Below are 12910 nucleotides of genomic sequence, written 5' to 3' on the forward strand. Positions count from 1 at the left end.
TTTTCACAGTTGGTTTTCAAGTTAATGGATTTTTTTTTTAAATCCATGAAAGTAATTACCAAAAAAGCTAATAGCTTTAGGGCAGGTGGTAGAAAGGAAGAGAAAAATAGGTTGCTGAGCTCTCGGAGAACAATCATACTTATTCTTTGCCAGCCGCCAGGCTGAATTAGCGAGCCAGCGTGAAAATGGAACTGATAAATGGCCAGTTCTGAAAAACTCGCGCAGAATGGTGGATTTAGCGTAGGAGGGAGATGCAATCTCGATCTCATTTGTTTTTATGCCACATTATTTACGCAGAAACCCCCTTAAATCATTTTGATTTGAAAAGAGAAAAAATTTAAGCGAAAATAATAAGCAAAAAATCATGTTAGCAAGCTTCGGAATAGAGTTTCAAATATTAAATGAAATTTTAGGATTTTAAGAACCTTTGTTTTTAATTTCACAGCCTTTATTTTGCACAGTTAGACCTTATTTATTTTTCTCGCATATCTTGCAATTAGAAATAATTAATTACGGATAATGCAGAAATTTTACGTTTTTTTACAGTAAGAATTATTCAAAGAGCATTTTCATTTGTTCAGGAATTCGATTTATTCTGTGATATCAAAAAAACATGATTCTCTTTTAGAGAAAAAAATAGTTTTATTTTATTAGACAGTTGAAACTTTTTGCGTTTAAAAATTTCATAGTTTTAAGCTGAAGAGAATCGTGGAAAATTAAGAACGTATTATCAATTCAAGTTAAAATACTTGTCATTGTTTTCGAGGGAGTGAGAAAAAAAATATAAAATGGCAATTATATACCAAATTCTTGTTCAGGAAAAGAAACTAAATCTCTCTTTGGTGGATGTGCCATTTTTTGCAGTGCAGTTGCAGAGAGCACTGCAAATCTTTGTTTTAAATAGAACGTGTACATCTATCATTTTAATAGTTTTTTTTATTCTTGGGTGCGAAAATGCAGCTTTAAAAGTTGGGAATTTTAAAAGGCTTTAATTTGACCTTTTTCTGTCACTAACTCTCTTGGTATTTTTTAGGCTTTTTAATTCATACTTGACTTGAGACACCCTCAGTTGGAAACCTCAGAAATCCAGAAACGGTGCGCGATTCCAATTCCACTAGAGCCAATTTCCTCGTCTGGATTTGCCCCTTTTTGCTCCAATTTCAATCAAGTTAATTCGAGTAATTTGCTTTTCATAATGCGAAAGCGGCTGTGTTTATTCGGCAGGAGTGCTTTCCTTGGAAATCGCGTTTCAAATTCGTCGCTGCTCTTTAGCAACCCCAAAGTGGCAACAACCGCGCCAATTTCCGCCCTCTGAACGAGAAGATCAAAGTGCGAGGCGCGCGCGCGGGGGCCTCGGTTTGCGGCTAATTTGCCGCTCGAGAAGGCGACGCAAAGTGCACCCGCGGCGCCGCGGCGAGAAGGGCTGCAAGGGTGTCACGCTGTCGTTAGCACCGAGCCAGTTTCCCGCCGCCCTGCTTTGCACCACCCGTCCGCCCGCCTGGTGCGACGAAATTCAATCGCCCTCGGGCGTCGTAATGTGTATGTTATTTGAATACGCGAATCGAGTGCCACTGCTGATGGTGTTTGCGAAAGAATAGAATTCAATTTGGACCCGCCCTGAGAGTGAGTGTCGCGCGCGATGATGCGATCAGCGAGCGCTCCCATGCCCGCCGGACACTAATGGCAGGGCAGTGATTCAACATTTCGCTCTCGTTGCCATTCAGGACTGAATTCAAGCGAATTCTAGGATACGTTTTATTCGCTCCTGTGCTGTGGAAAATCGATAAAAAAGAGCCCTATGATATTGAAAGTTTTGGTTGTTCCAAAATCAGATTTTTGTTTCTTTGATTTTTAAAATAATTCAGCGCAGCCTGTTATTTTGTGATTTTAAATCAATGGAAATATCACGGGGATTTAAAAAATTGCTTCCTGGCTAATAAGACGTGTTATGAATATATAAGTGTGACATTTAATTAGAAAACCACTGGATTTTACGGTTGATTTTTCTTTTCTTAAATGCTAAAATATACTATCAATTAATTTCTTACTACCCTGGCTTTTTAATTTGTCTTCCAATATGCTGCAAAATTGTAAGTAAAAAATTATATTTTTAAATCAATAAACGTAATTAAAAGAGTCGTAAAATTTATCGACTTTTATTTGCCTTTTTTTAAAAAATTCTTGCAAGCCATCAAAACAGATGAGACACAAGTTTTTCGACTTTTTAATAATTTAAAATATTCAAGAGCATTTTCTTCGTTGAACAAGCTGCGTCTCTTCTTTTCAAATAATTATCATTTGAACATGCAGATTGGACCCAATAATAGGTTAATTATATTAAAGAGTTTGTTTTAGTTAATATATTCACCGAAAAGAAACAACAATTGAAAACATGGTTTAAGAACAGAAACAAAACCATCTTTCACGAAAAAATAAGAATTTTACAGAAAAAACGATGCGTAGCACAAGTAAAACTTTTTTCCCGCCAAAACAATATGAATGCGAGAACTGCGCGCATGCGTCAGTGCTGGTTTTAGCACTTGCAGAGAGACCGTCTGTACGAATAACTTCTTTGTCAGATCCAGCTAGCTCTGACGCATGCGCAGTTCTCGCATTCATATTGTTTTGGCGGGAAAAAAAATTCGCACGTCTCTCTGGACTTTTTGGTCGGAAAAAATATCCACTTTACCTAACTCGACCCTCAAGAATCGATTGGTGGGCTCAGAAACTTCGTCAAAGACGGTCTTTAACAATAATTTAAAAAATAAATAAAATTTTAAGTTTAAAAATTCCACCATAAATATCATTTCATAAGGAAAATAAAAATAATGCACTTTTCTCGGACTTAAATCCAATTTACACCTCTTAAAGGCTGTTTTAGGTTTTAAGACAATTTTAAAACATTTTTTCGACTTTTTGTAGTTGCTTAAAATTGCATTATTCTTGCCTGTTTGATCTTCCCATGACAATTGGAAGCCCCGAATGTCTAAAATTCACAGCCCTAGAGTCAATCAAAATCATTTATTAAATTTCAATCATAGGACAGGAAACCCGCTTGTGCGCACTGCCCTGTGCTTACGGACGTGGCTTTCGCCTCGAACTACGTCAAATCCTATTTGAATTTCGCAGTATCGAAGAGCCATCATGCACATCCGCCTGTGCAGACCGCCCACAATGTGCCCATGCAAATGCACGAGCAGCAAATTCGATTCTAATTGAATCGCCCGGCGGCTCGTCACGTTTTGTTTTCCCGCGCATAATTGATCACCTTTCTCTCTACCGTCGAAGCCATTATAAATACCATCCGGCCGGCACTCTGGAGCGAGAGAACCGATCGCGGTTTGCGAGAGCGCGAACCAACAGCCGCAGACAATAAATATTTGCATCAATTTGCCGCACTTTTTGCCGATCATATGTAAATTTGCTCGTGGAAGAGAATGAGTGCGCCGCAATTGCCAATCGCGCAAAATGCGTCGGACTGTGTGTGTGCTGTTCGTGATGTTGATTGAGAGTTCTATTGTTGGACGCTTGCCGTGTGTGCTGGGGATATTAATTAAAAAGAGGCTGAGAGCAGGCTGCTTTAAATATCAGGGATTCATTTTATGATAATTGGGGGAAAAGACTATTTTTATCCCAACCGAATATTAAACACTTGATTGCTACATATTTTGCCTGAATTATTTTAGAACTTAAGGAAACTAAAGGTTCTAATTTGAGTTGAATTTATTGAATTCGAGTATTTTTCAACAATGTTTGTAATATATCAAAATCACTACATGGGATTTTTTTAAAAGGAATGATACTGGGCAACAATTGAAAATGATTTAAATTGTTGGATGCCATAAGCAATTGATCGATAAACAATTTGTTCAACAATTTGCAATAGTAAAAAATGGACCTTCCTGCAATAAAAATTCAAATTTTGCCAATTTTCTCCAAAATTTACAGTGCTTGAACATATTTTCTTGGCATATTCCGATTCCTCTCGTCGAGATCTGTCCAACGGTGTATGCCACTTATTGGGGAAACTCTTGGTTTTGAAATTAAATCGGATTTCAAGTAAGGAGACAGCCATTACCATTTGAAAAGCACGCTAACTTTCCAGCCAATTTTCTCAAAAAATTACAGCGCTCCTTAGGTCAATTTAGGCTTTAACTGAATCCTAAATAAGGGATGAGTTTATGCATTGGCAACAAGCATTTTCCAGGCTTTTGCAGTATCATTCCTCTTTAATTTAACGGTAAATTTTTGTTGTACATAGAATAGATGGAAGCAGGGGTGCAAAAACCCAGCGTTTAAAAAAATTCAGTGGGTTTTTTTCAATTTTAACCAGTTTCTTGCAGGCGATGTTTGCACCTCAAGTTTTCAATAATTTTCTAATTATTAGCTCATGACCTCGACTTGAAAAATTGTCAGAGATAATTTTTGAAGAAAATTGAGGCAGAAAAATGGCAATTTAAAAGAAAAAATCTGCACAGTAGAGGAAATTTTGACCACTCCGACCGTCAATTTTAGATTTTCACAGGGGAAATAAGGAATAAATTCATTTGTTGCAAAAGAAATAAGTAAAAATGTAAAGGCAAATACCGTTAAAAACCAGGGGGGAAATCCGGGTGATAAGCTTTTGCAACGCTGGAAGGAAGAAATGCTTTTAAATCAAATTTGAAGCCACTTTTTGTGAAATACATAACGAGATATTATTTGATTGGTTGGCTCTTTTTCAAAAGATAAATCAACTATTTTTACTCTCCAGAAAAGTCCCTATTGATTTGACTATGGCCGAAAAAATCGTTTAGTGTGTGTAATAATTACTCCATTTTTTAGCTGATTTTCAATTAATGTTTCGTTGCTAAATTTTTGTCTTGTTAAATCTTTATTTAATTCGTATTTCTTATGAAATTTAAAAAATTGCAAGAAAAATTTGACGAACGTACATAAGATAGGAGTTTTGTTATCAGTATTCAGGATAAGTAGTGTTGCTTCACAATTAAGTTAAATATAAAAGTTTCAGTTTGCTCATAGCAAAAAATCAATAAATTCACCCACAACTATAAAATTTAGTTTTGTTGTACTTTCTGTTATGTCATTGCTTGCAAATAAAAATAAGTCAAACCCTTTAAAAATTTCAATTTTTGTCTTAAAACCATCTAAAATTGCCAACTCCGCAAATCCCTCCAATAAATAATAATCCCGACGACATTCCCATTGAAATGTGAGTTCCCTTTATGCTCGTGCCGGATTGAAAACCTCGGAGAGGATAACGCTCCTTTCCTTTCCCTTTGCTTTTGATCTTTGGGCGAAAAAAATGACTTCATCGCCGGAATTATCGGCGGCAGAGCCGTCCGTGCTGGGCTTTTGAGGCGGAAAGCTGCAATTTGGTGACCTCGGTGACCTTCTCGAATTACGCTTGTGCGCCGCGCCATACTCTCCCGGCGCGATAGCATTCCTTTCCAAATTGCCCGCTGATTTTTATCTACACGAGCGGCGCTTCACAAAAGATTACCCTCGACAATGAACTCGGCCTTTTCCCCAGAGGAGACTTTCCGCCATAAAGACCAAAGAATAGAGTAAAATTTCTTCTTCTCTTGCCCTGTGCACGGGAAATTTGAATAAACGGACCTATTTTGAATGAAAGTCGCAAAAAAATAATCTCTTTTTTCAGATTTTAAATTGGTAAATTTATTTATAGAAGAAATGAAATGTGTACTCACTCAGAATATAAAATGGAAATTTTAAATATAAAATAACAAATTAAAAATCGGTCTTTACAGGATTTATTTTATAAATTTGAGTTTTAGCTCCATTTTGACGTGCAATAAATTCTCCCAATCAAAATTAGATCGAAGCAAAAATTCATTTTTTAAATTTGCAGGATTTTTAAATTGACAACATTTACATATATATGTGTTAGCTGCAATTTAAAAAAATAAGAAAAAGTGCATATTCTGGGTTTTAAAATAATTAAAATAGTGACGGTTTTATGGACAAACTATACTGATAAAAAATATCACCTTTGAGGTTTTTAACTAATAAAATTTGTGTGTTTCAGGTCCTTGCGAGTTTTCCTACTCGGCGCACCTGCTGGTTGGCGGCACCGTTTTGTTGCTCGTGTGCTCCACCCTGAGCTGCAAGGCGTCCAGGTTGAAGCCGGGCTCCTTCAGGGTATGAGTGTACAGCGCCGGCATGTTAGCAAGCCACGTTTGACGGAATTTTCCGTCAAGAACATAAAATTTGACCGTGACCGACCCGAATTTCATCATCATTAAGTAAACACGAGTTTTCAGGGATGGTAAAAATTATAAAAAATATTAAGCGAACTGAAAATCACACAGAGCAAAATGCCAGGAAACACCCGGCGTTTTAAGCTTTCCGAGTTAAAAGCGCGTCGTGTAAATCCTCCTTAACTTTGTGCGCCTGGAGCGAACGACACGTCCTTGGGTTTTATGCCCCTGACGCACCGCGAAATCCAAATCCGCCGGCGCTACAAAATGATGACTTTTTTAACAAGTCTCGCTCGTTAATTTTGGCAAGTATATTGCTGCGAATCAAATTAATTGGCGCCCGCTGTAGCCTGAAGTCGCCATGCCGCGGTGACGCTGAATGCATAATAAAATAATATCTTTCTCCATTTCTCTTCGGTGTGTGTGTGTATAGTTAAAAAGCTTTTGAAGACCTTTCACGAACAGAAGCGACGGCATTAATTTGTTCCTTACACACCGCGCCCTCTATATAGCAACTTTTTGTGCGCTCTCAAGGGCCGACTAATTGGCCCTCGGGAATCTAAATAAAAGTTTCAAGTGCCACCACGGCTGCATGCTGCTCTCAAGTTCACTCGGAACTCTGGCTGGCGATGAGTGAGATGCGAGAGACTCGTAAAAGCTGCGCTGTCTCTCGCAATTTGCCGGGAATAATACGCATCACTTTTGATTAGCGGAGTAATTTAATCAAGAGTACGAGCGAGCAAGCCTGAAGTGTGTAATTAGTGAGTTAAAATGCCGTTTCAACTTTTAGTGATTTCAGGGTTGTGATTAAATGCCAATTTATATCGGTAATGAAGTGGCTAAGGGAACAAATCGAATTGGCTGCCGATCGACGCATTTTAACGTCAGAAATAAAGCTTTTTGTAATTTAAATATTGGTTCTTTGCGTTTGGCAGAACCGATTTTTTTGTTTTAGCAATTCTAAACCTTTGAAATCTTTTTTAGAAATTATTTAAAATGCAGAATTCACAGCAGCCAGGGTTGCATTTGATTTTATCACTCAATTTTTACCCAATTTCTTGCGCAGGAAATGCAAGAAATGAATTTATTCCATATTTCTGCTGTGAAAATCTAAAATTTGCTGTCAGAGTGGTCAAAATTTCCTCTACTATGCAGATTTTTTCTTTTAAATTGCCATTCACTGCCTCAATTTTTCCAAAAATTTCACTCAATCAATTTTTCAAGTCGAGGTCATGAGCTGATAATTAGAAAATTATTGAAAACTGAGGTGCGAACATTGCCTGCAAGAAACTGGTAAAAATTGAAAAAGTTTTCTACCACTGCATTTTTAAAAAAACGGGATTTTTGCAACCCTGACAGCAGCAAGATTGCCACTTAAATCGCAGCGGTAGAAGTGGCGTGGTCCAAGTGAAAAAAAATTAAAATGGCAACCAGAAGCACTTCCAAACCTTCGAGGCTTCACAGGAAAAAATTATTTTAATTAACTAGAAAATTTCAAATTTAATTTTTTTACTCGGACCAGGCGCCATTATGTTGAAGTCCTTTGCAAACTGTGAATTACATGTTTAAAATTATCCTTATCATCTATTTTCTGCTGAACCCTTCAAACCAGATTATAATTTGCATTTCTTCGGTTAACAATCAAAGTTTGTAAAGAGCTTCACAGTCGAAAGCTTTTGCTAATTATTTTTAGCTCAACCCTGCCTGTTATTTTGGCCGAGACAGAAGCAATTTCACTAACGACCCATCGGAATAATTGTGTCCGACCTCCGTTCGCGCGTGTCCCCAGAGCTGTGTCAGAAAAGCACTGAACTCGCTCTTTAGCTTCTAGGCCAAGATGCGCTGCGTCGGGGGTGCGTGTGCTTCCAGCGATGACCTTGCTCAAAGTGACATAATAATTCGCACGCTCCACATTTTGAGAAGCACTCGTCATCCCATTAGAAAACAATTCGTGCCCATCAGACAATTAACTCGCGATTCGGGTCGGCCGGCCAAAATGCTGACGTGCCGGCGGCGGCGCCTGTGAAACCAACGGACGCTCTCTCAAGACTGACTACATTCTACTCTTCTTGTGGCTTGCTACCTTTAGGTGTCGTGTTTCTCAATATAATTGTGTATTTTTATGATTTATTTTGTGTATTAAAAATTGAAAGCCACCTAAAATTATCAAGCCACGATGAAAAAGGTTGCCAAACATGTGCCTTGATAACTGCAGAAATTAAATAAAGGGTTTTTAAAGAGAATAAATCGCTGTAAAATGACTACTTGGTGTTTGTTTTATTTTGCACGAGGAATAAAAGACAAACTTTACTTGTTAATTAAAGCCTGCATTTTTATTCAAGTTCAACTTTGGCTAAACAGAACTGGTTTATCACACGATTCAAAAATTTGGGAAGAATAAAAAAGAGAAATATGCTCTCTATGTAACAATGGTTGTTGTCTAAATAAAAATGGAAAAATTGTAACTTCTTTCTCAAAGAGAACAAATAAAAGAAAGACCAACAGTTCGCCCGAAATCATAATTTCAGAGCTATCTTTTTGACTTTTTCAATTGGGAAATACGTAAATCGTTAAGTATAAGGGTTAATACGAGTCCCTTTCTTTGCAAGGGTAAGCCGTCCTCGAGCCGAAATTACCCTCTGCGTTGCGGAAACCTTCTCAAGGCGCGTCAATCCAGTTAAGGGGAAGACAAGAACGGTTTTGCATACGGTTTAATTGGCTGCCATCTCCTCGGCCCTTCTTCTCCGCTTGTTGAGCAGCGGGTTGTTGGATATTTCCAGGTTCTTCACCTGCACCTGGTCGTAATCAACCCTCATGGTGGCCAACGAGCGGGTCATCTCCTCCTGCACCTCCGGCCACAGCTCCTCGCCCTCCTTCAACATCTGGCCAGTGTACAACGGGGTCTGAGGCACTTCTGTGTATTGCTGAAAACAATCAGATTAAAATGTTAGTTAATGATTTATTAAGGATGGGAGTGTACAGCATATTTTTTCAATTAGTGGCTTTTAAGGATTTTTTATCGAAGTTTAATGAGGAATGATAGTGAATTTCCCTGCAAAATCTTTTAACACACATAACGATTCAGTACTGAGCATCATGTACAGTTAAAAAATACATAGGTAGCGCTTTGAATAAAGTTTTTGACGCTACTATGAACTGGAGAATTTTAATGAGGCCAAACACAAACCCTTTTGGAAAATCTGCAATTTTTAAAAAAAATAAAAAATAACTTTCAAGACTCAACAGCACTATTTTTATCTTCTCACTTTTCATTTTTCACAATTTTTCTCACCCCTGGAAGCAATTAATTTCTTTTGCTCATAAAAGAGCCGGTAAAATTTGAAAAATTGGATTTTTAGGCACTTTTGGCCAGAAGAATTTGATCGGTTAAAGGGTTAAATTTTCATGTGATATCATTTTTTTTTAAAATAAAATATCACTATCATACCACTTTAAAGAAAAATGATAGGCATATCGCAATCATGTTTAAATTGATTTTTATTTGAGTGGTGAGCTTAACAGATTAAAAAGCAGACTAATTATAAGTGAAGGCCATTGCAGGCGTGCTTGAAAGCACACGCCTGTTTGTGAAGGAGACTAATTTTCTCTAGAAAAAAATGAATTGATTTTTTGTGTGTTTTCAATGCATGAATAATATTTGAGGAATTTTGACCCAAAAAAAGAGAAAATTTAGTTGTTGACTTGATTTACCCTTGATGGGGAAAAATATTGAAGCTAATAATCGTTAGGTTATTTTAAAAAGGTCATGCAACTGGCTTGTTGCTTTTAGCAAATCGGCTCTTGGCACTTAAAGGCATTCCTCTGCGTCACGAAAGTTTTCTTAAGTTTCATTAACGAAGCCACTCAAAGAATGTTCCATGGCAGAACTTTGTTCTGGTCTTTCCTCATTGCCAAGCGCTTCAATTTGTTACACGACTAGTTTTGACTTAGCAACTGAAGCCCTATTTCATGTTTGGTTTACACTCCTTAGAGATTGAAATTGAAGCTTTTGGCAACAAGGAAAGACAAATAGTCCTCGTTTATTTCCTCGTGTTTATCCTTGATCTCAGGTACTAATTTCTTTGGCACAAAAATAACGATCGCCTTTAGTTTCTTTCCACAAAACTTTTGGTTTTATCTCCCGTTTTACTGATACAAAAAAATACCTAAAGTGGGAGATATTAATATCTATCACATTATTTGAGGATTTTGTTCAGTTTCAGGTAGTTAACCAAAAAAATAGGAAAAAATGTTGAAACTCGCTAAACTTAAAGAAAAATTAGAAGTTACAGGGAGCGCTGCAGCTCGCAGGGCATACAGGATTGCATTTGCTTACCACCCGGTTTTTCACCACTCAATTTTTTTACCAATTTCTTGAGCAAGAAGTGCAGGAAATGAATTTACTCTACTTTCTCCATGCGAAAATCTAAAATTTGCAGTCGGAGTGGTTAAAATTTCCTCAAATGTGTAGATTTTTTATTTTAAATTGCCATTTGCTGCCTCAATCTCTCTGACAAGTTTTCAAGTCGAGGTCATGAGCTAATAATAGGAAAATTATTGAAAACTGAGGTGCAAATATTGCCAGCAAGAAACTAATAAAAATTAAAAAAGTTTTTACCACTGCACTGCATGTTTTTTTTAATAAATACGTTTTTTGCAACCCTGGGTGCATTTCAGGTGGATAGGGAGAAATTGTATAAGTTACGATTTCACCGTTTTGTCCCTTAATTTAAGTGTGAGGACGAGGAGACGTCCAGCTCATATTCAAACTAAATTCAGGTGCGAATAGTTGACGTTTTATCAAGTGGTGATCATGAGCGTTAATATTGGGGGGTTTTCCTTCTGCTTATACTTGACATCATCAGGAAAGTGTGGATTCCACACATTGTCAGCAACGCATAATTTATTGGGGTTTTTTTTCAAAGTCGTAAGAACATAAAATTTTTTAAAACATCGCGGTTTTCAGTAGCATAAGATTTTATAAATACTATACCTTCAATAAAATAAATTTTATTTATAATTTAAAATGAGCATTTTGATGTATCAATTAAATCATGAAGACATGTAAAGATTAAGAGGCAAATTACTCTTTACTAATGTAATTGCCTGAAGTCTCTGTATAATATGATTTAAATTTGGACGAGATCCAAAAAATACTCACAGCGATCCACTTGTTGTTCATGACCTGGAAGATTTCAAGACGCTGCGTGGGGTCTATGCAGAGCATGCCCTTTATAAGGTCTTTGGCGTCCTTGGAGACATTCTTCCACTCAGGTTCAGGGAAGTCGAACTGGCCCATGCGGATGCGCTTCTTCATGCCCGGCGAGATGGCCAGGCCGTGGTTGCTGTAGAATGGAGGGAATCCGCACAGTCTGGAAGGAAGCCAAGCGTAAACAATGTCAAACCGCAGCGACTGGCAGAAGCGCCCTTGCACTTGAAAGACTTTGCCGCGATTGGTAAACAAACAAAAGGAAGCAGTTTGTCGGCGTTTCCAAATAAACCAATGTGTCTACTTCACTTACAAAATGTACATAATGACGCCGAGGGACCAAATATCACAGCTCTTGTCGTACTTCTCCGGGCCCAACACCTCCGGCGCGACGTAATACGGCGTGTAGCACGGCGTCTGCAAAGTGTCTTTTGTGAATGTCTCTTTGGCGAAGCCAAAGTCTGTCAGCTTCAAAACGCCTTCCTCTCCTGAAACACGGTATTTTGGCACACTGCTCGGCTGCGATATCTCACGACATAGCCTTACCTGGTTGTGTATACAGCAAATTTTCTGGCTTCAGGTCACGGTGCGCGATGTTCATGTCGTGCAGATATTTAACAGCTATGCAGATTTCTCTCATTACCTGCGCAGCCTCTGTAAACGCATGCAATTATTGCAATTAAAAAATTCCTTTGGATATATATTCATAGCTAAGCTTGTTAGAAGCAAAATATTTTTAGTTTGGTACAAATTTAGAACGCATGGCAATAAGTGAAGCCAATCAAGTTCAAGCTGTCGAGCCGAAGCGGGCCTTGACCTCGTCAACACGAAAATACCTCTTTCGTTAAAAGCACCGTCTTGTCTGTCCTGAATTCTTTGGAACAACTCGCCGCCTTCCATGCTGTGGGAAATAATCGGATTAGCACGGTTTTTAGCGCGTGATGCAACTGATAACGTACCACTCCATGACCACCAGCAAGCATTTCTGGCCTCCGTAAGAGTTTTCGTAGACATCAATGATGTTGACTATGTGCCGGCAGCCGCTGGCCCTCCAGTGCAGGTCGACCTCTCGCCTCGCCTTAACGCAATCGTGCAACACCTGCGCGCACAATCGATCATTATAATTTCAGACAAACGCGATAAAACGTTGATGAATCACGCGAGCAAACAAGTGATTTTATACCTACGTACTACTATGATATACGCACCTTTAGTGCAAATTTATGGCGGGCGTGTTTGCTGAAGCACTGCAGCACCTTGCCATTGATGCCGAGTCCCAAAACCTTGTCCGAAATTTCGTAGTCGTCGGTGATGAGCGACAACTTTGGTGTCCGGCCGCTCATGCTAGCGAAACTGCAGTGAGACTGAGAATGAAACCAAATCACGGCTTATTTACATGAGGAAACTAATTAAATAAGGCAAAAGCAGGCCTGCCGACTGCACTGCGCTGCCATCTCCCGGTTAAGGAGAGTATCTACCT

At 38.3% G+C, this 12910-nt stretch overlaps 2 protein-coding genes across 2 annotated transcripts in view; one reads left to right on the forward strand and one right to left on the reverse strand.

Moving 5' to 3' along the window:
- The window catches only part of LOC135945797 (LHFPL tetraspan subfamily member 1 protein-like), a 72537-nt gene extending 64052 nt beyond the window's left edge, over positions 1-8485 (forward strand). The window contains exon 5 of the mRNA XM_065493676.1: positions 6050-8485. Coding sequence (XP_065349748.1) covers positions 6050-6168 — 119 coding nt within the window. The 3' untranslated portion in view covers positions 6169-8485. The remainder of the gene's footprint in view (positions 1-6049) is intronic.
- Positions 8486-8527: 42 nt separating this feature from the next.
- MAPk-Ak2 (MAP kinase-activated protein kinase 2) lies at positions 8528-12890 on the reverse strand. The gene is made up of 7 exons (XM_065493675.1): positions 12639-12890; positions 12390-12529; positions 12267-12331; positions 11977-12084; positions 11744-11918; positions 11383-11593; positions 8528-9145 (listed from the first exon to the last, which is right to left on the reverse strand). The coding sequence occupies exons 1-7, from the start codon at positions 12771-12773 to the stop codon at positions 8933-8935; spliced, it is 1047 nt and encodes a 348-aa protein (XP_065349747.1). The 5' UTR covers positions 12774-12890; the 3' UTR covers positions 8528-8932.
- Positions 12891-12910: the final 20 nt, after the last annotated feature.

Source organism: Cloeon dipterum, chromosome X, assembly GCF_949628265.1.
Source record: "Cloeon dipterum chromosome X, ieCloDipt1.1, whole genome shotgun sequence".
NCBI lineage: Eukaryota > Metazoa > Arthropoda > Insecta > Ephemeroptera > Baetidae > Cloeon > Cloeon dipterum.

Coding starts and splice junctions, on each gene's coding strand:
- MAPk-Ak2 (XM_065493675.1), bottom strand. CDS start 12,773: ATGAGCGGCCGGACACCAAAGTTGTCGCTCATCACCGACGACTACGAA. Junction 12,332..12,389: donor TTGCTGGTGGTCATGGAGTG/GTACGTTATCAG, acceptor TATTTCCCACAG/CATGGAAGGCGGCGAGTTGT. Junction 12,085..12,266: donor CGGTGCTTTTAACGAAAGAG/GTATTTTCGTGT, acceptor ATGCGTTTACAG/AGGCTGCGCAGGTAATGAGA.